At 57.6% G+C, this 23,392-nt stretch overlaps 1 protein-coding gene across 1 annotated transcript in view; it reads right to left on the bottom strand.

The window, feature by feature from the left end:
* The window catches only part of CACNA1I (calcium voltage-gated channel subunit alpha1 I), a 117,499-nt gene extending 112,254 nt beyond the window's left edge, over window positions 1-5,245 (bottom strand). The window contains exons 1-2 of the mRNA XM_069581655.1: window positions 5,086-5,245; window positions 4,714-4,967 (exon numbers count right to left, since the gene is read on the bottom strand). Of these exons, the coding sequence (XP_069437756.1) occupies window positions 4,714-4,967; window positions 5,086-5,199 (368 nt within the window). The 5' untranslated portion in view covers window positions 5,200-5,245. The remainder of the gene's footprint in view (window positions 1-4,713; window positions 4,968-5,085) is intronic.
* Between the last annotated feature and the right edge of the window lie 18,147 nt (window positions 5,246-23,392).

The raw sequence follows: 23,392 nt of genomic DNA, 5'->3' as shown, positions 1-23,392 counted from the left end.
AAGGGCTCAGGACAGGAGGGGTGGGGGTTAGATTAAGGAGGACTTCCTAACAGTCAGTCTAGGGCCTCAGAAGGCCCAAAAGGTACTTATCAGTTGGCCCCAGGCCCCGTCTGATGCAGCAGAGAGGTAGCCCACCAGAGGCAGGGGGATGGACTAAATGACCAGAGCAGGGACAGCAGGGTGATGGAGGGTGGTGACGCCCCGTTTCTCTTCCCGTGGCGAGGGCTTTCCAGGCCTTCTCCCCGTTACTCCCCAAACTTCATGCCCTCCCTCCACCCTGCAGGAGTCGGCACCTCTCTCCCTGGGGGCAACCCGGCCCACAGGCTTCTCAGACCATCATCCAGACATGGGACCCAGCTACCCACCAGCCTTGAAAACCCTTGTTCTGAGCCGGGTCACCCAGTTCACCCCAGGTGTGTCCCTGTGAGCTCCATCATTGGCTCCAGGGTGCACACAGCTGCGACTCCACACTTAACAGTTTGCCCAATCAATGCTTGTTCTGGAATTCTCACTGGAACCCCTGATATTCCCAAATGGGGGTCATTAAAGTTCCCATTTCACAGATGAGCAAACTGAGGCTCAGCAAAGACAAAGGCCCCTTGGCCAAGAAGGTTAACATTCATGCTTGACCAAGCTACAGTCCCTGGGGTCACCCCTGTGTCTTTCCAACACCAACCCCAAGGCAGCCATGCCTCCACGCGGACCCCTCTTTCCAGCCCCACCAGCACCCTCAGCCACCAGACTCCCCAGATCCCCTCTCATGATGGTCTCCTGGCTGGCTTATTGCCAAGGGAGCCAGAGTGACCCTCCCCTGCACAAAATGGCCATAGTTGGCCTCTGTTTGAGCCTGGTACATGGCAGGCACTCAGTAAAGGCTTGCCGACCCAACTCATGAATGGGTGAGTAAGGGACGGATGAACAAGAGCCCGTTCGCCCACCTCAGCAAATTCACTGAACCCTCACAGCGAACAGCACAAGGCTTGACACCGCAGGGCTGTGATGAGAAAATGGATTCTGTCTCTTCCTGCCCCAGGATGACCCAGGTCAGAGGGTCTGCAAGGCGGCAGGGTCTCAGCCAGGTGGGGTTCAATGCAAGTGCACCCACAGACCCCCAGTCCTAGCAGCAGAGCCAGGCGGGGCACCAGAAGCAAACAGAAGTGGGACAGAGGAGCAGATGAGAACCAGGCACAGCCATGAAAGCACAGAGCGAGGCCAACCGCCCACCAGGAACACGGAGCCCCATCCCTGCACACTACAGGACACTTTCTGACAAAGGCAGCAGGGAAACGGGCACCCTAGACAGCCCCTCCTGACTCAGGGAGACTGCCCGAGTCTCCCCATCCTGCAGACAGGCAGCCCGAGGGCGAAAGAGGGGAAGTGACTTGCCCAAGGTCACTGGCAGCTGGTGTCTCCCGCCTCCCGGCCCAGGCTGGCGCCCTCCCTTGCCCAGCAGAGAGGCAGCCTCCACAGCCGACTGGCTCCCACCACGCATGGCTGGCTCACACGGCGCTGGCTCAGCACAAGCTGGCATGGGGCAGGCAGCAGCCAGGGGCACGCGGGAAGGCAGGGGGCTGCAAAGTCCTCCTGGCACAGTGAGGTGGCTGCCAAAGGTACACGTTGGAACCCAGGAAGACCCCCGCCCAGCCGCCCAGAACTGCAAAGCATCCTTGCTCCAGTGGAGTGTGGAGAACCTGTCTCCAGCCTCCGAAGGTGGCAGCTGTGTCCTGGATAAAAGCTGAGCCTGGGGAATTCAGAGAGATTGAGGTATTTGCTAGTTTTACCACATCGTGGCTGTGCAACTTGGATAAAAGTTAGTCAACCTCTCTGAGCTCACTTTTCCCGTGTGTAAATGGGGCTCTGACAGCACCTACCTCCTGGGGTGTGGTTATAAGGGTTAAAAGGTGATACTGCAGGCAAACCATTCAGCACACAGTGCTGGCTCTTGTTATTATCACCGCCCCTCCTCCCCTGGCCTCACCTCTGGGCTGGACACGTGGCTGGGTGCTTGGCAAGAATCATCCCTAACCATCTTTAATTGTCCCATCACAGAGATGAGAAAACTAAGGCTCAGGGAAAGGAAACCAGAGTGCATACAACCCACCACTGGCCGTTCACCCACATGCCGCCAGTGACATGCCTAAGAAAGGCTCTCAAAGTCTAATCGAGGGTGGAAAATGGGTTTCAAACTGATTAGTCATGCTGCCAAGGGTGCCCTGCTGGAGGACGCCGTGATCGATTTGCAATGTCTGCATGGATGAGGGCATGGGTATCAGCATGGTAACTGGCACAAATCTACCTAAATCACAGAGATGGAATCTGATTTTCCCTGGAAACAATGCCCTCTGAAGGCATTACATTCTATCTAAAGATGTGATGCCCAGTGTCTTGGTGAACCTACCACGAGTAATGTTTACTCAGCTGTAAGTGAGGGCCCTGATCACTTTTGGACACAGGTAATAAGAGTGATAACCACATGTGTGGTTTTCTAGGTTACAAAGATTTGCTTTCCCATGTGCTAGTTATGTACTGCTTTGGTCTTCAATGTAATCCAGTAAAATGCGTAAATACCACCTCTGTTTAACAGATGAGAAACTGAGGCTCAGAGAAGTTAAGAAATTGGCTTGTGATCACACAGCAAACAACAGGCAGAACCAGCCCATGGGTCTGTCTTACTCCAGTCCCCAATGCTTTCCACATGCCACTTACCCATGAGTCAGACAGCACCAGGGGGGACCTCCCTGGCAGTCCCATGGTTAAGAATGTGCCTTCCAATGCAGGGGACGTGGGTTTGATCCCTGGTGGGGAAACGAAGATCCCACGTGCCATGGAGCAACTAAGCCCAGGCACTGCAACTCCTGAGTCCACACACCACAACTAGAGAATCCCTGCACTGCAGTGAAAACCCTGCACGATGCAACAAAGACCCCATGGACGGCAGCTAAGGCCCACAGCAGCCACAGAATAAATACTTTTCAAAATAAATTAGTTGATTCAAAAAAAAACAAAACAGCACAACGGACCCCCTGACATTTCAGATGCAGAGTCCTCCCAGCTGAAACCCGGCTGACAGTGCGAGCTCAAGGCCCAGACCAGGTAAGGAACGGTGTTGACCTCTGGGTGAGTGGACCTCTGCCACCCGGGCTTGGCAGCTTACGGAGGGTCCCAGCGGCCTTCTGTCTCTCCAGTGAGTCAGGCAGTGACTCAGGGCCTGCCTCTGGTCTGGGAGAGGAGCTGAGTCAGGAAGCACCAAGTTTCAAAGGGCAGCTGGCTCTGAGCCAGGGCCCCTCAGCACCAGGGACTCCGGCGCGCAGAACAGTCTGTCCCGGGAGGACCTCCCACACCACCCTGCTCCCACCCGGGCCTGCAGGTCCTGACAGCCTTTCCCTGCTGGCCTGACCCTGACACCTCCATGTCCACCATTCCTTTGGGTTCTTGATGCAGAGCAGACTCCTGCAACGTCTGCAGATGCAATGGCTCATTTTTGGTTGTCGCAATAATGGAGGGCTGCTCCCTACCAATATTTAGGGACCAGGAAGAGCAAACATCCGGTGCTGTGCAGGACAGCTCAGACCGCACAACACCATCACACTCCAAATGCCAACCCTGCCCGCACTGAGGAACACTGGGTTATGCAATGCTCCTTTCCTGAGCTCCCTCCCAGGAAAGAGGGGCGGGAGGGAGGTTTGTGGCTGGGGAAGAATCCTGGAGCCCTTGGCATGGAATCAAAGAATCCCACTACATCCCCCCAAGATCCTAAAGCCCAGCCTGAGTGCCCCGTGATGGGGCCTCTGCTCCGTTCACTGTGGAGACACGCGCCCAGCGAGCACTGCAGGAGCGCCCGCAATGTGCCAGGCACTGTGCTGGGTGCTGAGGTCCCACAGTCAAAAAGACAGGCTTGGTCTGTGTCCTGGTCACCTGACAGTGCCCTGGAGGAGACAGTGTCAGATTCTGAGTCCCACACTAGCTAGGGACAACAAGCAAGAGGGGCGGAGGAGAAACCACAGAGGGTTGCCCTGAGGAAGTGACTTGTAAGTGGGGATTTGAAGGATGCAACAAAGGATTTGGCCCAGTGAAGAGGGAAGGGAAGGCATTTCAAAGGAGAGAGTGTGAGAAGGCCCTGAGGCCTGGAAGAGCAGGGGAAGCAGAATGAGGGGAGCGGGGCAGGGCCTGGGGGCTGGGTGGCACTCTGCTGTGCCTCCAAGACAGTCTTCACCAGGGGGTGACCCGAGCAGAGGAGAGGCAGCAAGTGGAGGCAGGAAGCTCTGTAAGGAGGTGAGGTGGGTGGAGCCTCACCCTGCGTGTCAGGGTCACCTGTCAGTGGTCCAGGCCCATGGTTCCCCGACAGGCTCTCATCTCTCATCACCCCTGTGGTCAGCAACCCCCGAATGACTTGAGCACCGGGAGCTGGGCCACGGGCCAGTGTCTGACTTAACTCTGCTTCCTCCTGCAGACCTAAAGTTCACACCCGAGGGCTTCCTGAGCCGGCTGGACACTGCACTGACTGCCCATGGTCATCAGCAACTTCACATCAGCAGGACGCCAGGTCCTCATCCGTCTGAGCTCTGTAGTCCGAGATCTCCCAGGCCCAGCACCTGAGCTTCCTAACCGACACCACAGCCTCTCAGCCTCAGTCCAGGCCACAGGCCATCTGGCCAGAGGGACCGGCGGGGACCCGGGCAGAATCCAGATAAACCCAGGCCCCACAAAGGATATGGGTTACACACCATCTTGATGCACCAGTTCCGGGGGCTGGTGGTCTGTCGCAGGCAGAAGAAGGCAACGGGGGCCAGGTCCGGGTGAGGGACTTCTGGGTCAACTCCGTCCATGGGCTCTTCTGGGCCAGGAGGGGAGGGAGGGGGGCTCTGGGGCCCCGGCTGCTCCGTGACTCCGGGTTCAGCCACCGGGGCTGCAGCGGGGGAAGGGGGCGGTGGGGAGTTCTCAGCCATGTCGGTGCTGAGCAGGGAGCCCTGCAGAGGAAAAAGAGGCAGCACTTGGCAGGGGGTTAGGGGCGAGCCTGGCACCCGCCTCCCTCGACAAAGGGACACGGCTCAGACAGCCCAGCCTCAAGCCCTGTAGGCGCCTCACCCACACTCTGGCTGTGAGGGTCAGAAGAGCTGAGGGCCCGGAGGCACCCAAGTTGGAAACCACTTCCAGGCTGGTGGTATTGGGGCAGGTCTGGTCAACCTTGGTGAACCTCATTCGGAGGAGATGAAATATAGAGAGAATAAAACCTTCTTAGAACACAGTTGTGATACTGTTGTAAGGTTTTTTTTTTCCAACGAGACCAAAGTTGTATATTTATTGCATCACCGAAGAAAAGTTGCAAGAGAAAGACAAGAGTTATTGGGAAGACAGACAGTGCCAGGATGATGTGTGCTACAAAGCAGAGGTGCCGTGGGACCTCTAGGTACCCGAGAAAGCCAGGGTGGAATCAGGGCAGACTTCCCTGAGGAAATGACCCTTGAGCCAAGACCTACAGGTGAGCCCAGGGACACCCCACCCACCGCTCCATAAAGCTGAGAACTCAGAAGGACCTCACACACCAGCCTCTTTACAGCTGGAGAAACTGAGACACGGCAAAGAGAGAGGACAGACACAGAGACAGAGCTCCATCGGGGCTGGCTTCCTGAGTGTCTCAGGAGGACCCTCCGCTTGGTTTGTTCTGTGGTCACAAACTTGAAACCCTTAATACTTTTCCATCAAGGGGCCCACATTCTCATTTTGCGCTGGGACCTGCAACTCACTTAACTGGTCCTAACTTCCACTCGGAGGTACTTTGACAGCCTGGCTTCATCTGATGCTCATTACAACCCCAGAAGCCTTACTGGGCCCATTTAGCAGATGGAGAAACTGAGATGGGAGGGGCATACCCAGGTTACTCCTGGGCACAGGCTAAACTAGGGCACGTCTAGAGGCCAGAAGCCCAGCACCAGCCTCCAGATTCAGTGACAACTGACTGTGGCCTTGCTCAGCCCCCTCCACAGCCAGTCAAGGGCAGGGCCTTCCCCTGCCCATATCACCCAAGAGGTTAACAATCCCTGAATCCTCCAGGGGAGTCTCCTGGGCCCTGACACCCTGGCAGTGCCAGGGTGGGCAGTGGGAGTCAGGGATGAGTGGTACACACCCAGCTGCCACCTGTGGCTGCTAAGCTGTCAGCTGGGCCACCCAGAGGTGATACATTTGGACATTTCTCTGGCTCTTGGGGCAACAGGCGGGAGGTGGCACCTCCTACCTCTTCGCCCGGCTGGTCAGTGAGGCCAAGTTTTCTCCTGAGCTCAGAGCTTTGCTCTTGGTTCCAGAAAAACAGCCATGGGCCTTACATAAGCTCCCAGGCACCTTGGCCCGCCACGTGTCAACCACTGGGCGGAAAAACATCCTCCCCGGGGTGGCTGCAGGTCTGCTCACGGCCGTGCCAGCCCGAGTCCACCGCTCCCCACGCTGGCCCCATGCTCCTGCCAAACACTGCCTCGTCCCATCCTGGGTGCAGGCTGCCTCCTCTCCCAGACCTCTGCTTATGTGGCTCCCTCTCCCGAGAACACCCTCTCCCCATCTCCCATCCTCCCTTCTCCCGGGCCCTGACGATTCATTCATTTGCCCAACACTGATTTCCTGAGCACCTACTATGTGCAGGGAGCGTGTGGGCTCAGGGGGCTACATTGGTGAAGAAGCCAGACTCGGCACCAGCCTTCATTCAGCCTTCAGTCCAGCAAGAGAGAGAGAGGAACACGGGTCAATTCATTTTTCTCTCTAGGCTTCCAAAGCTCTTATCACCACCCAACATGCCGCATAATTTATGTATTTACATATTTATGATTTAGTGTCTGTCTCCCGACCTGAAAGGGGGCTGCAAGAGACTGGGGACTGTGGTCTGCATCGTTCGCCCCAGCGCCTGGACAGTGCCTAGAACATAACAGGTGCTCAGCAAACAGTTGGTAACTAAATAAGTAAAAAGTGCTGGGAAGTAAATAAACAGGGAGAAAGGTGGGCTCGGGAAGAACCCATCTTGCCCTCTAATGGCGACCTTTACAATAAAAACAAGAACTGGAGGCACCAGCCATGGATGCTCGGTGGGAAGAGGCCTCCAGGTACCAGGAACAGCTGGTGCATCCAAGGAACAGAAACGAGGCCAGTGTGGCGGAGCTGGCACCAGGGAGGAGGGATGAAACTGAAGAGTCTGGCGGGGCCCGTTGTGAGCCACGGAGCTTGGGTTTTAGTCCAACTGCAACAGGAAGCTGCGGAAGGGTTTATGCAGGGAGTGGTGTGCTTGGGGCTGCGTTTTAACCCCACCCCTCTGTGGGCTGAAGGGAGAGTAGGAAGAGAGGCAGGGGAGGACCAGAAGGAGCCTGGGAGGATGGGCTGGGCTGGCCTGGGATGCTGGAGGGGGTGAAAAGAAAGGGGTGGCTTTGAGGTATATTTTACAGGCAGGGGAGCCTGGCCTGGCACTGGCCCCAGTGCCACCTCGCCCAGCTCCGCCAAAGCCCTGCTGGGAACAGCAGAGGGGGTAGCGGCTGCCATGGCCTCTGGGACCGCACAGAACCGCCTCCTCTCCCCGCCCTCAGCTCATTCCCCTCGGTGCTAACTTGCTCTTCGCCTTACCTGGCCCTGTGGAAAGCTGTCACACTGTGCCGTCCCTCGCTTTCACGCGTCTCCTCCCACACTGCAGGGCTCTTAGAGACCAGGACTGCCAAGGCCACCAATCCACTCCCCACCGCCCCACCCAGCTTCCACCCTATCACCTGCTCCCCCGTGACCCTCCAGCCATCTCCCGCTGGCCTGCTCCCTCACAGCTGCCCAGGCCAGAGCTCTCCGGCTTCAGCTCTCCGTTCCCAATTCCCCCTGCTCTGTGCCTGTAGCCCAGCTCCTGTCCCCAGCTGCTCATTGTCTGTGGCTGAAGGTTCTTGGGGAGTTGGCAGCTGGGTCCCCCTGGGCTTTGTCCTGTCTGCAGATGGAGCCTCAGAGAAAGCAGACCACTCACCTTAGGTGGTAGGCAGCGTTGATGAATTCAAACTCAGGTCCATCTGGCCCCAGAGTCTGGGCTGCCTCCACGTTCAGAGTCTGGGCTGCCTCCATGTTCACAGCCTCCTCCCTCTAAGCGCTCCCAGGGTGGCCCCACAGGCCAGTGTGTGACTAGACTGGCCTCCACGACCAAGGGCAGGATCAGGACCCCACTGTATCTACAGCATACCCCCACCTACTCCTGATTCCACTGGCCTCTTGGAGTCTCAGTTTTCTCTCTGTGAAGCTCAGCCTTCCTCCTGCCTCCCTCTGCAGACTCCTGTGAAGAGGCAAAGTGGCACAGATGGAAAGATGCTATAGGACCCATGAAGGTGGTTGCCCAAGCAGGTATGGGGCCAGTGATGTCATCTCCAATGGCTGTCACCCTAACCGTCTCTGTGCTATCACCACCATCTCCACCATCACCACCACCATCATCATCTCCACCATCACCATCACTACCATCACCATCACCACCACCACCACCATCACCACCACCACCATCACCACCATCACCACCACCACCATCACCATCATCATCATCACCACCATCACCACCATCACCATCACCACCATCACCACCACCACCATCACCACCATCACCACCACCATCACCACCACCACCACCATCACCACCACCACCATCACCACCATCACCACCACCACCATCACCATCACCACCACCACCATCATCTCCACCATCACCATCACCACCATCACCACCACCACCATCACCATCATCATCATCACCACCATCACCACCATCACCACCACCACCATCACCACCATCACCACCACCATCACCACCACCACCACCATCACCATCATCACCATCACCACCACCACCACCATCACCACCATCACCATCACCACCATTACCACCATCATCATCTCCACCATCAACATCACTATCATCACCACCACTACCATCATCATCACCACGATCACCATCACCACCATCACCATCATCATCATCTCCACCATCACCATCACTACCATCACCATCATCACCACAACCATCACCACCACCACCATCACCATCATCACCATCACCACCATCATCATCTCCACCATCACCATCTCCACCATCACCATCACCACCACCATCACCATTACCACCATCATCATCTCCACATCACCATCACTACCATCACCATCACCACCACCACCATCACCACCATCACCACCACCACCACCACCATCACCATCACCACCATCATCTCCACCATCACCATCACTACCACCACCATCATCATCATCTCCACCATCACCATCACTACCATAACCATCACCACCATCACCATCATCACCATCATCACCACCACCACCATCACCATTACCACCACCATCATCTCCACCATCACCATCACCACCACCACCATCATCATCATCTCCACCATCACCATCACCACCATCACCACCATCACCACCACCACCATCACCATCACCACCACCACCATCACCACCATCATCATCTCCACCATCACCATCACCACCACCACCATCATCATCATCTCCACCATCACCATCACCACCATCACCACCATCACCACCACCACCATCACCATCACCACCACCACCATCACCACCATCACCATTACCACCATTACCACCATCATCATCTCCACCATCACTATCACCACCACCACCATCATCATCACCACCATCATCACTGTGTCCACCATCACCACCATCATCATCTCCACCATCACCATCTCCACCACCATCATCACCACCACCATCATCTCCACCATCACCATCACCACCATCACCATCATCATCATCTCCACCATCATCACTGTGTCCACCATCACCACCATCATCATCACCACCATCATCACTGTGTCCACCATCACCACCATCATCATCATCATCTCCACCACCACCATCACCACCATCACCATCACCACCACCACCACCATCATCCCCACCACCATCATCATCATCTCCACCACCACCACCACCACCACCATCATCACCACCATCATCACCACCATCACCATCACCACCACTATCACAGCATCACAGAGGCCCTGACTGAGTCTGACCCTATACCATGCAATAGGCAAAGGGCTTCGTATGCACTGTCCATGTTGATTTCCACCACAGTCCTATGACATACACACCATGCTTATTCCTACTTCATGGAGAATGTGACTGGGGACCAAGGAAGTCCAGCAGTGCCTGAGATCATTCAACCAGTATAGGGCAGAGTCAGGTTCCAGGCCTGGTCTGCCACCCCTGAGCCCAAGCCCACTGAACCATCACAGGCACCACTTTGGGACAAAGAAAGGTACCCTGGAGCCAGTCTTTCCCTCCCAGCTGAGTCACCAGGCAGTGAAGATACAGCTGCTGGTCCAGCAAAGACCCCTAGTATGGGCAAAGGCCCCTCAAGTCTTCCCAAGTCTCTGGTTTAATCTGCCTGTCAGGGTCTTACCGTAGGCACTCCAGAGCCTTTAGAGCATGGTATGGGGAAGCCTTGTTTCTGCAAAGCCCAGAGTCCTGGTGGAGAAGAACCCAAGGCCTGGCCGGGTCACCCAAGCCATGTGTGTGTGCGTGTTTGTGTGTGTGTTCACAGGTACACACAGGCCAGCAACTTGTTTATCCCTTTGTCAACAACCACACATCAGCTAATGTCACAGCTCCAAGAACAACAGATTCATTCTGGGAATCCTAGAATCCAGGAATCTCAGAATCAGAATATCTTAGAATCACCCAGAACGAACCTTAGAGACCCAAGATATCAACTATGACAACCTTACACTCTGTAACGTGTGCTTCAGAGCACCAGAGCGGGAAGCCAAGACTTGTATCAGCCCCAGTTCTGACACCAGCTCACCTTAGCACAGGACAACCTGGCAGGCCCCTGTCTATAAAATGAGGCCATTGGCTGTTCTGTGGTGGGGCCACTGGGAGGATGAATGGGGTAACACACACACCAGCACCTGACCACACCACCAGCCACTGGGCCGGTGCACAAAGAATCTGTGATGGTTTCCCAAGCGTGTTAGAGCATCAGCCACAGAATTCCAGAGCTCTGGAACTCAAGTGTCCCAGAAACGCAGTGGCTCCAGATTTCTAAACAAGGAATTTCTGAAAAGACTGAGACCCCAAAAGTGACATAGTCATCACCACACACATTCACCAGCACAAGGTAACACAATCACAATCACACACAGAGACATACCTACAATCACACACTCACACCACACCCAGTCACACAGATGTCTTACACATTGTCAGTCACAAACACGCGCACACATACAGACACACACTCACCATGATACACACATACACAGACACATTCACTCACACAAACATGCACACACACACTTCATACACTCATTATCACACACGCACAGACACACACACACAAACACCACACCCTCCAATGCAGAGCCTGGGAAAAAGTCTCTATGAGGCTGCGGGAAACCTGCCTACCAGAATCTTCCAGCTGGCGTCTCAGAGCCCCCCGCACCCTCTGTCTGCTCCCTCTTCCAGATGACAGCCCAGCAGATGTGTGACAACCGCCCGCCCACCCCCAAACCTCATCTGCCCCAGGCCTCTTGTCACTGGCTCCCTGATCCATTTCTTGGGTGACAATTTCCAGATCATCTGTTCCTTGGGACCTCTCCCCTGTCATGCTAGAGTCTGCCAACTTCCCCTCTGCAAGGGCTAGACCAGGTTTGCACCACGTCACCCAGAGCAGAGCAGACAGGTGCGCTCCTGACTCTGCAGAGATGGAGATGGAACTCTCTTGATGCAGTCTGGGAGCCTAGCAGCCAGACTGAAGCAACAATGAGGCGTATGGTCCACCGGTCTCCTCTGATCTTCAGAGGAACGGCAGCCAAGTCAAGGGCTCCTCTAGCCTAAAGAGGAATGGCTGAAATCTGGCCTCTAAGTGCGGGACCTGACACAAAACTTGCTCTGGTCTGGCCAGCTGAGCCTGCCCACATACTGCGGTCACCTTGGTTCTGTCCCCAGAATCAACAGCTCACCCTTCATCCTTGCTGCATTCGATGAATTGGATGAGCAGCCCCTCCAAGACAGCTAACAAGACTCACAGCCGACACTGTTGAGCGCATGCTATGTGCCAGGCACTTCTTTACAAACCAATGAAGTAAGCACTCTTGCCCTCTCCAAGTAGAGGCGAAGAACCGAGGTACAGAGAGATGCGGGGATTTTCCCAAGGTCAGTCGCTACTTAGTCAAAGAGCTAGGATTTGGATAGAGGGGGTTCAAATCCAATTCCCCAGTTAAAGGGTTGTCCAGGCCAGGCTGTAGACGGAAGGCTGAAGTCATGCTTTCGCCCCCAGGACCTGTCCATGTGTCTGTCGCTAGGCATCATCATTTGTTCGTCGGCCCTCGGCCTCAAGACAAGTCCCAGCAAGTGGGGCTGTGTTTGAATCTCCATCCGTGTGTTTGAACATCTCCCATCTGGTGACTCTGCTGATCATTTTTCAGTGCCTCTGCAGGAGGTAGGGCCTCGGGTCTTACTTCAGCAAACCAGTCAGGGTGACGGTGGCCCCTGACGGAGGAAGAGCATTCTAGCAGAAAGAACCCTGGGTCCAGAGTCCCAGCTCCACCTGCTCTGCATCGTAGTCACAGCAAGCTTCATTTCTCTTGTATAAAATGCAACACAAGGTCCTTTCTCTATCTCTCGAAAGGGGCAGCAAATGGGGAAGGAGATTCAGAAAGCACCTTAAGGAAAAAAGGCAGCTTCCCTGTACCAGAACCCGTGCTAGGCACTGCAGAGACATTTCTAAGCCTCATAAAAATCCCTTAAGGTGGATGCTATTTTCCCAATTTTACAAGCAGCCAATGCTCCCATGATGCTAAGTGCCTTGCCCCTCAGGGCCCAGGCCTGTGACCCTGCATGGGCTCATGTCTCTCCCGGCTGGGACAAGAGCTGAGGGATCCAGGGAGGAAGCCTGAGTCCCTGGACCAGTGGCGAGTGAAGGGCAGCCCTGACTGCTCCTCAGGGCCGGTGGTCAGCGGTAAGAAGGAAAGCCCTGACACTCTTCTCAGCGAGACTGCCCAGGCCGGAGTGCAGAAGATGGGGAACTGGCAGAGCGAGGGCCTCCGAGATGAAGGGAGAAGGTCGGCAAGGCAGCACGAGGCCTGTGCTGACCTTGGCCCCAAAAGACTGTGGCCTCCACCCTGGAGAAACCACTTCCCTCTCATCTTCTCCTGCTCAAGGAGCCCCGGAAGCTCCCAGCACTAGCTCCCAGGGTACCCAAACACCTCGTGCTTCCAAAGGCTTCCATGATCTGCACCCTTCCCCACAGGTGCCAAACACAGCCTGGCTCTCCTTTCTGAGCGTGAACGAGGAAAGCAGGCCCTATGACCACGTGCCCACACCTGGGCACCTGGCAGGAGGGATGCCCCAGACCCCTCCTAGGGGCACAGATACTCCAAGCCTTCGTCTGCTCCCCTCTGTTCACTGCTACATCCCTCCAGGGCCCAGATCAGGGCTTGGCACAAAGTAGGTGCTTATCAAACACAAAAGAGAGGAGGGAATCCAGGACATCAGATTTTTTTTCTTCCCTCCATAGACTGGCAGCCATGAGGGGGAGAGACTCAGCCCACATCTTCCTGGATATGAGGATCCACAGACCCAAGAACGTGCGGACACACAGACCCATGAACCCACATATCCACCGGCTCGCAGACACTTTACACCCACAGTCCCACGGACCTAAAGGCTCACAGACCCACACACTCACACATTCACAGAGATCCACGGATGACGGAGCACGGGCCCACAGACCACACGCTTCCAGCTCCCTGGGCAGTCTCTGGGCCCCCAGCAGAGCCGCACGCCAGACTCCTGCAGGCAAGAAGGATTGAGGGCGCTAGCCAAGAGCACCTCCTGGGAACTTGCAGAAAGGAAAGGCTCTGCAGAAAAGAACCAGAGGGCGGGGAGAGGTCAAAAAGGAGCAAGGGGAAGGGCGGACCAAAGGAAGCCAGGAGCCAGAAGAGGAGGGGGGATGGGGAAGAAGGGAGAAGAGCCATGCACCCCCTGCCGCCCCACCCAGCCCGGCAGCCTCTCTTTCCAGACATACTTTTGAGCACACTGACTGGGCATCCGGTGAACAAGGCGGCCCAGGAAGAGATGGGCACGAACCAAGGAGCCTCATGAGAGCCTGTCTTGTTACCTTGCGTGCCTTCAGAAGCTGCTGGGGCGGGAGCCCCTCGAGCGTGGGGGAGGGACAGAGCGGGGCCCAGAAGCAGACTTTCCTGGGGAGCCCCACTTGGGGCACAGGGTGAGGGGACAGAGATGGCAGTGGAGGGGGACAGAGGGAGGTGAGTCGGAGGCGATGCACCCCTCCAGCTGCGGTTTCTGGGATGTGGATCTGGGTCCAGGACCCCTGGGAGGCTGCGGTCAAATGCCAGTCCCTGAAACTGCTCCCAGCTTGGCTGCGGGGCCGCGAGGGGCAGGCTTGTCTGAAGACAGCACCAGGCAGAGGGAGGGGAGGGAGGGGATTCTGGCAGCTACCTCCACCCCCACCTCCCTACCCAAGGTCAAGGAGAATCAGGGCACAGAGAACTGCTGGGTGGTGCCCCCTGGTGGGCCTAGAAGATGCCCTCTTGGAAGGGAGGTGGAGGGAAAGGGGGCGGAGGACCTCCATCAAAGCAACTAGGAGAGACCTTCAGCCAGGCTGGCCGCCCCTCCCCCAGGCTGCCCCCCATGGAGCTCCAGAGGCAGCCTTGGGCAGCTCTGAGCAGCCAGGCAGGGTCCTGGAGTGGTACCCAGGCCCCTGGGGGTGGGGGTGTTGGGGGGCAGGGCGAGTTTGGCGCCAGCCAGCTTAGCACTCCCTCGGGATGGAGCTCTTCCCTTTTCCTCCCCCAGACTGCAGCCCCAGAGTCATCCCAGCTCAGTGCCACCTGCCCTGTCACCCCCTGGGTCCTCCCCGACTGGGCGCAACATGGATGGTGGCGGAGGGAAGAGGACAGAGAAGTCTCTAGAGGCCCCAGCCCACTCCCCATACAAGGCCCAGGGGCCTGGAGCCTGAACAGAAAGTTTGTCCTAAAGGGTGGACAAGAGTTTCCAGGGCCAGTCCTGGGGGCTGAGGGGAGACACTGATCTGAATGGTGGTCTGACAGCATGGACAGGGCCTGAGCAGCAGGCAAGCAGCCCAACTCCTCAGCCAGACCCTTTCCCACGGGCCCCGGGCCACAGACCCACAGCTCCATCTGCACAGCACCCTGGCCCGAGACAGGGCCAGTATCTGCTGGCTGAGTCCCCTGGGCAGCAAGAGACAGCAGGACAGACCGGCTCCCTGGTCAGGCCATCCTGAGCACCCCAGCCCCTAGGACGCCGTCACACGGCGTGTCGACATGTCAGACCTGATCACACCCCACAGCAGACGCAAGCAAGCTTCCTCTCGCTTTCTCTCTCTCTCTCACTCACACACACACACAAACACACACGCACACACACATGCACACACCTGGCCCCAGACCACAGACTCCCAGGGCCAGAACACAGCTCCAAGGTGTCTCCAGAGGCCAACCTCATTCACGGCTTTAGAGCCCCCAGGACCCTGAAGGGAAAGAAAGACACAAGCAGAGCAGCTGACTGAAGCCTCAGTCTGGGCCCATCTAAGAGCCCCCTCCCGCCAGGCTTCATGCCCTACCCCCAGAGGCCTGCCACCCCTGCCAAGGCCTCCTGTCCCCCCACATCCTACACACACACCACCCAGCACACAATTAAAACCCAGTCATCATAAACACTCATTATATAACCAGCCCCAACCTACTGAGGTTTCCTTTTACCCCCCAGAGTCCCAGCTCCGACCCCCGCCTGGCTTCCCACAGCGAGGCTCTGGGCACCCTCGGGGTGCTGACCAAGGAGGGGGCCGGCTCCCACCCCGGCCTCGAGGAAAGTTAAACGCTTTCTGGGATTCCCCCATTCAATCCCCCTGCGGCCGCCCTGCCTCCGCCAACACTCCCAGCTCAGCCCCCTGGACACGGGCACGAGCTTTGGTCCCGCCGGCCGCAGAGCCAGCCACGGAGGGACAGCGGGATAGACCGACAGACAGCCTGGGCGCCCGCCCCCCCCGCAACCCTCGGCCGGCAGCCTGACTTGTTGAATAAATTTCTGCAGCGCTGGCTCAGCCGGCTTCAGCATTGGCACGGAGAGAACTTTCGTGGCCTTGGAGAAGAGACCGGTCAAAGTTTCCCGTCCTTCCTCCCAAGGCACCTACCCCCAAGGCTCGGGGTGGGGGGGCCGACCTGATAGGCACACGCAGGTGGGGGGACCGGTCCCCAGAAATAAATAAACGCCCCAATAAAGAGCACGACGCGCCAAGAAATTGGCATCGGAGAGGAACCCTCCCTTGCTTCCAGTTCCCTCCCCCTCTCCACCCCCACCCCCACCTACCTTGTCATGGACTTGGCCGGGCCGCGGGGGGTTGGGGGGGGGGGTCGTCCACGTTAGAGCTACGGGGGCGACGCGTCCCCCGAAGCCGGAAATCGAGGGGGACCCGCAGCCCCGCCAGGCGCCCCCCGCCAATTCAGGATCAGCTGAGCCCCTGGGGCGCTAGGGGCGGCGGGCGGTGGGCGGCGGGCACCGGGGCCCGGGCCATGGCGCGAGGAGGCGGCGGGCTGGCGGGAGTGTCGCGCGGCTCCGGCGGGCGGCGAGAAGCCGGCAGCGCGGACGAGCCGCGGACCGAGCCGGAGTTGGAGCGCGCGGCGGGCGGGCGGGAGCGCGGCGCTCCCGGGCCGGGGCCGGGGCCGGGGGCGGGGGCGCTGCGGGGACCGCGCGGCGGGCAAGTGCCGGGAGAGGAGCCCGCGCGGGCGGCGGCCCGGGGCGGGGGCGCGGGGTCGGGGCCGCGTTCCTCGCCCGGCTCTGCTGGGCTCGCGCCTCCGGCCCCGGGCTCCAGGCGCGGGGTCTGCGCGCGGCGGGGGCTGCGGAGGAGCCCGAGCGCCCGGCGGTGCGGGGACGTGCGGCGGCGAGACCGAGCCGCGCCGCGTGCGAGGCAAAGCCGTCCTTATACTGACACCAAATGTCTTCGGGGAAAGCTGCAGGCGCGGGACGCTGGAGGGGGGAGGCGTGGAGGCGACAGACAGACCGACGGCGGCCGCTGGTGAGCCCCCTCTTCTCCCGAGAGGACAGGAAGCCGCCCTAGCCTTGAGGCCACCTCCTCAACATTCAGGGTCGTGCCTGGGGGAGGGTCCTATCCCCTCCACAAGGGGGCTGCGTCATGCATTAAAAAGGGAGGGACCCCATTACTGACCCGCTGCCCGGTTGGCCACATTACTGTCCGGATTCTAACCGAGACGCTGTGTGAAGGGCGGGGAGAGGATCCTTGCTGCCCCGGTGAGGGGCTGCCCGTCTAAGACCACCAGCTTTTCCAGGCTGGAGCCCGGCTTAGAACTCAACTCCAAAGGTTCACACCACAGCCCAGGCAGCCTCCCCTCCTCTCATCCACACCCAGCTTCTTCCTACTCTTCAAGGCTTGGCTGAAAAGCCACCTCCTCCAGGAAGGCTTCCAAGAGGGCTCTCAGGCGGAAAGGAAGCCTCACTCCACCTACAAATGCCCCAGCCTCACCAATTCCCTCCAGGGAAGCCAGGGCCACAGGACCCAGAGGGGTCAGAACCTCTGCTCAGCTCTCCCACCCCCACTTCATCTCCTTGGAGGCTGGGGGAGTGGGGACACCCTGCTGGGCTGGGGCTGTAGTGAAGGGATACCGAGACCTCCCTTGGAACCACTTGGTCTGCTAAATGGACAGAGAGTTGGAAGAGGATGCCTTCCAGCTTGATCCCAGCTCAGCCCCTTCCTGTAGGAGGGCCTTGCGAAACCCCCTGCAGTCTCTGGGCCCCAGGTTCCTCTTATGTGAAAGGAACACACAGATTCCCCGTAAAAGAATTTCCAAGTTCATGCTCTGCAGAATGAGAAGTCTAAAAAGGGTTTAGCACAGTGCCTGGCACATAGTAAGTCCTCAACAAACATTCATCCCTCCTACCTTTTCATCTGTCCAGGGAAACCAGACAAACCTTCATCACCAGACCGCGGTACAAGGTCATGTAAGCACACACCAGCCTGGGTGGTGGTGTCTCACAGGCACGGACTGAGCAGGCCAGAAGGCGTCCGCGGGCGGGATGGATTTATTTCAGAACAGAGTGGGCTGCAGATCAGACGTCTCGGGGAAGACCTCATCCAGGGCCAAAGGCTTGCACGGGACCTCAAAGGCACGTGCAGGACTGAGATAAGAGGAGACGAGGTGGGTGGAGAACTGGCATCGAAGAGGGAAAAGGGACATGTGCAAAGACTTGGAGGTAGGAAGGAGGTGGCGCGAGCAGGGGCTCCATTCCCTGACCGGCTGAGTGCCCAGCGGGACAGCCCCGGGCTTAGGAGAGTGAAAGAGATCAGACAGCAAGGCAGGGAGAAGATGCCAGCTACTGTGCGCTTTCTCTCCAGTCTCCTCCGGCAACATTTTCATTAAGCTCACAGGCTGGACCCTGAGAAGCCAGCAGATGGTAAGTCCTCAGGACTGGGGCTTCTCTGTCAGTCCCCCCAAGTGAGGGCCCAGCTCCCGCTTGTATACCTGGGGTGACATAGATCTCACCACCTCCTGGGACAGCTTCTTTGTTTTCTGAGCAACTCTGATCATTCATGGTTCTTTTTCACATTGAAGGAGACATTTGCCCCCCCTCCATGATCCCAGTCCCTTCCCTGTCCTGACAGGATTAACACCCCCTCCCCAGCCTCCTTCAAGCGTCCACACTGGCAGGAGGTCCTGCTTTGTGTCCAACCTAAATGCTTTCTGCTTCAGCAAAAACCTTCATGGTGCATTCCTTCACACTCTGCCCACCCCATCGCTCAGCATCGGATGGGTTCTGTGGGCATGAAGGGTGGACATGGAGTAAAGGTCACGGAAGCAGTGTGGATGAGGGGCGACCCTCAAACCTGCTGGGGGATGGGATTGCAACTCCAGGTCTCCACAAGAAGCAGGGCTGTGCCAGCCCCTCCTGGAGGCCCTCGCTGCCTGCAGGAGCTTCATTTATTCATTATTGCTATTTATATTGTGCCTGGTATTTGCAGAAGGCTGCAGCAGCCGCACACACTCGTTATGCCCTGCCCTGCCCTGCCCTGGGAGCAAGGGCCTCCCAGGCCCCTGCTAGGAGGTAAGTGAGCTGGGCCCTGGCCTGGAGTCCCCTTGTGCACCCACCTGACAGCTGGACCAGGCTCACCATCCCCTTCCCCAGAACGAAGTCCAGGCCTTGTTGGGTCCTCATACTCCAGCAGCTGCTGAGCAGAGAAGCCCAGACTCCTCTCCATCCCTGAGGAGAACTTTCTAGCAATTGTCATGGCTGCAAGAGTAGGGAACATCTGTCAGTGGGGATAAGCAAGCTGGGACTAAAGGAAGCTGGGGTCAAATTCCTGCCCAAGGACATGAGAAAGGTCCCTCCCAGGCCTAAGGATTCTGAGAGCACACAGATTCCAATTTCCTCCAAATCCACACTGATTTATTTCTCAGACACTTACAGAGCATTTATGCGCACCAGCCCCTGGTCTAAACCCTTGACAAATATTAACGCATTGAGTCCGTTCCGCAGTCTTGTAAATCGTCCCTACTGTGTTGCAGATGAGGAACCCCTGGCAGAGAAGAGTTAAGTAACTTGCTCAAGGTCGCACAGCTAATAATTTGAATTCAGGGGGCCAGAGTCTGTGCTCTTCACTAGGCTCCTGAATTCTAAGACTCAGAAACTCTTAAGAGTCAAGGTTTCAGTGTTCCAAACAGGCAGAGTAACCCCATCCACTAGAGCAGAGAGGGGATGGCCTGTGATACCCTCACAGTGGCCACCCTGCGCCCTTCAGGGGCATCCCCTCCAGGGCATGGAGAGGAGCTGCTCTCAGTCCAGCTCCCTAGACACCTAAGAACCAGGCCCTGGGGGCAGCCCACCATGGGAGCAGCTAGAAAATCAATGGCAGAAAACAAACTTCAACATTCCAAGAGATTTTATTAAGCATCTATTGGGTACCAGGCCTGTGCCAGGGCTGCAGAATGTGACGAGATGGAAAGGTCCAGAAATGCTGACTGTGGATGAAACAGGGAGGAGATTTAGAGATAGTTTCAGAGGGAAGAAGAGCCAAATGCTGGGCCTCCCAGGAGCAGGCGCTTGATGAGTTTAGAGAGGCCAAGGTGGACCCAGAGCCCAGTCTGGAGGATCGTGGCTGGATTGGTCAGGGGAGAAGAACCGGAAGTTTCAGAGGGGAATGAGCAGAAAGTGATGGCAGAAGAGAAGAGAAGAGGAGGTGGAGTCACAGCAAGGGGGAGCCCCCAGGGAGGAGCCCCCAGACAGGAGGACTTGGCTATGCCAGTCCCCTCTCCCAAAAGCCCCGGGGAAAGTTGCTAGATGCACACAGGCCTTGTGAGAGTGGGGTTTTCAGTGTGGGGCTGGATTCCCCTTGGAGCTGATGTGCACGAGGCCAGCCCTGGGCAGGTCAGCCAGTCCATCCCCCAACTTGACTAAGCTGATGGAAGCAAAGGTCAGGGCCAGAGGGGCCCAGGAGGATGCTGGCAACCCTCCAGAGTCGCTGCAGCCCCAGGAATTCCACCCAAGCTGGAAGGTGCCCAGCTGAGGCACGGCAGCCCCCTCCCCCAGACAGGTGTCCTTCTCCTCTGTTAGCCCACTTAACCTGGCAGCAGTCCTCGGTGAGAGGGGTCAGGAAGCTCATTTTACAGATAGGAGAACCGGGATCCAGAGAAATTAAGTAAACTGCCCAGGGTCACCCAGCTAATAAGCGGCAGAAACAGGATTCTGTGCTAGAGTGAGTGAGTGAGTGAGTGTGTGTGTGTGAAAGAGAGAGAGAGATAGAGAGAGCATACAGACCCATCCCCCACTTGCCTGCCCAGGAAGAAGGCTGGAGATGGGCAGAGGGGGAGGGGACGGATCTCAGGACCCCCAGGTTCCTGCCTGGTGGGAAGACCCAAAAGAAGCCTCTGGTGCCCTAGAAGCTTCCTGGGGGGGGGGGGGGGCTTGAAGAATCTAGCTTGAGTGCAGATGGACAGGGAGACTTGATGCCCCAGTGATCTGCAAAGGGCAGGGGTGGGGACCAGGGGCTTAGGAGCGCCAGTGCCTCTATTCCTGGGTGAACGTCAGAGAAGAGAACCGCAGGGAGGACTGCCCAGACCCCAAGACAGGACACCAGAAACCCCCCTCACATCTGGCTGGTGCTTGACCGTGAGCACACCACCCTCTTGGTGCCTCTCGGCATCCGGCGTGTATAACTCAGCAGACAGTAGGCGCTCACTGTTTGCGCAGTGCATTCCTGAATGCCAGCACTCTGAGCAGTTATTTGCACATCCACATTACTGATGAGGAAATGAGGTCACGAGAAGATGCGGCACGCGGACCATCACTCCAGGGGGTCATTCAGTGACACGTAGGGACCGTCTACCATGGTTCAGGTGTTGGAGGTGGTGCAGCCCAGCAGGGGGGCGGCCTGACAAGCCTGGTGAAGCGCAGTGGAGAAGGGGCTCCCCACGAGGAATCCATCTTTTCCCATGAGGAGGGTCAAAGCAGGCTTCCTGCAGAGAGCCCTGTGAAGGTCTGGAGGGATGGTGGGCGGCGGGAGAAGTCATCTCGGGCAGGGGTAAGAGCAGGAGAAAAGGCCTGGGGCTCTGAAGGAGCAGAGCTTGTCTTGGGAACAAACGGCCTTGAATGCCAGGCCTGGGGGTGGGGGGTGAGTCGCCAGTGGCAACATCAGGTTTGTGGTGAAGCCTGGACCTGGGTACCTTGTGAGAGCCCATTGCAGAGGGCGGAACCGGGGCCCAGAGGCCTGCCGAGCCTGGGCTGTATTGCTGATTGGAGGGATGGAAGCAGACTCGAGGGATGTGCTGGAGGCAGAGGGACAGGACTTGGGGAAGCTGAGGAAGGAGGGCTCTGGTGTCTGGCCGTTCCCCAGGCGGGTGGTGGTGCCCGCTATCTCCCCCAGCAGAGCCCCCAGGGCTGCTCCCAGCAAGACAGGCTCTGGGATGACAGTGAGACGGCACAGTGCGGCAGAGACGGCCCAGGAGAGGCGGAGATGAAGGACCTGGGGAGAGAGGGGTGGAGGGAGAGAGACAGGAGACATGGGGGAGCTGGGGGGGAGAGCGAAGGAGGAACCAAGGAAAGCAGCTTCTGCTGTCTTTTCTCTGCCTCTGTCCCTCTGTCTCTGCCTCTGTCCCTCTGTCTCTGTCTCTGTCTGTCTCTGTCCCTCTGTCTGTCCCTCTGTCGCTGTCCCTCTGTCTCTCTGTCTCCGTCTCTCTGTCTCTGTCTCTCTGTCTCTGTCCCTCTCTCTGTCTCTCTGTCTCTCTGTCTCTGTTGCTGTCTCTGTCTGTCTGTCTCTGTCCCTCTGTCTGTCTCTCTGTCTCTGTCCCTCTGTCCCTCTGTCTGTCTGTCTCTCTGTCTCTGTCTCTGTCTGTCTCTGTCTCTCTGTCTCCGTCTCTCTGTCTCTGTCTCTCTGTCTCTGTCCCTCTGTCTGTCTCTCTGTCTTTGTTGCTGTCTCTGTCTGTCTCTCTGTCTCTGTCCCTCTGTCTGTCTCTCTGTCTCTGTCCCTCTGTCCCTCTGTCTGTCCGTCTCTCTGTCTCTGTCTGTCTCTGTCCCTCTGTCTGTCCCTCTGTCTCTCTGTCTGTCCCTCTGTCTCTCTGTCTGTCTCTCTGTCTCCGTCTCTCCATCTTTCTCCTTCTTCTGCTCCTCTTTTCCGGCTCCTCTCCTCCCCAGCTGTCTCTCTCTCTTCTCCTTTCTCCGGCTCTGCCCATCTTTCTTCTCCCCCTACCCTTGTCCCGTCCCCCTCTCCCCTCAGTATCTCCCCCTCTCCCCAACTCAGGAGGGCTGCTCTCTGTCTTCATCCTCTGTGTGTAAGTCTCCCCCACACACACGCTCTGGCTGCCTTTTTCCCTCTGCCCTGCTTGCTGTTTGGAGACAGAATAATAGAGCAGGCCACTCTTCCCTTTATCCTCGGCTGGACAAAGGCTGGCATCCCTGCAGTCAGGCCTCCGGAAAGCCACCTTCAATGCCGCCCTCCAGGAGAGACAGCTGGGGGCTGTCTGGGTAGGAGCGGGGTCCTGAGCAGGAGAGGCTGTTCCAGGTTGGCCTCGGGCCTCCTGGCCCTGCAACCTCGGGACCCCTGATGACTCAGGATGGGCCTTCCAGGGATCATCTCCTCAGCCACCCAGGATGGCTGAAATTTCTCCCTTCTTTTAAGGTTCCAATCTTTTTTAAAACTGGAACCCACCCCACACCCCTCCACCCCCACCCACTCCCACCCCCCACCCCAACCCTTGGCCCTGGGAAGAATCAAGGAGCCCACTGCCCCAGCTCTGGAGCCAGGTCTCTACCCATGCCTACTCTGAGCTTTAGAGAGTAATCCCCATCCTGCCCTCTGTTCGGCCTTGGTCTTGGG

This window comes from Ovis canadensis, chromosome 3 (assembly GCF_042477335.2).
Source record: "Ovis canadensis isolate MfBH-ARS-UI-01 breed Bighorn chromosome 3, ARS-UI_OviCan_v2, whole genome shotgun sequence".
Taxonomy (NCBI): domain Eukaryota; kingdom Metazoa; phylum Chordata; class Mammalia; order Artiodactyla; family Bovidae; genus Ovis; species Ovis canadensis.
The sequence above is the reverse complement of the archived record's forward strand: the minus strand, read 5'-3'. Positions and strand labels throughout refer to the sequence as shown.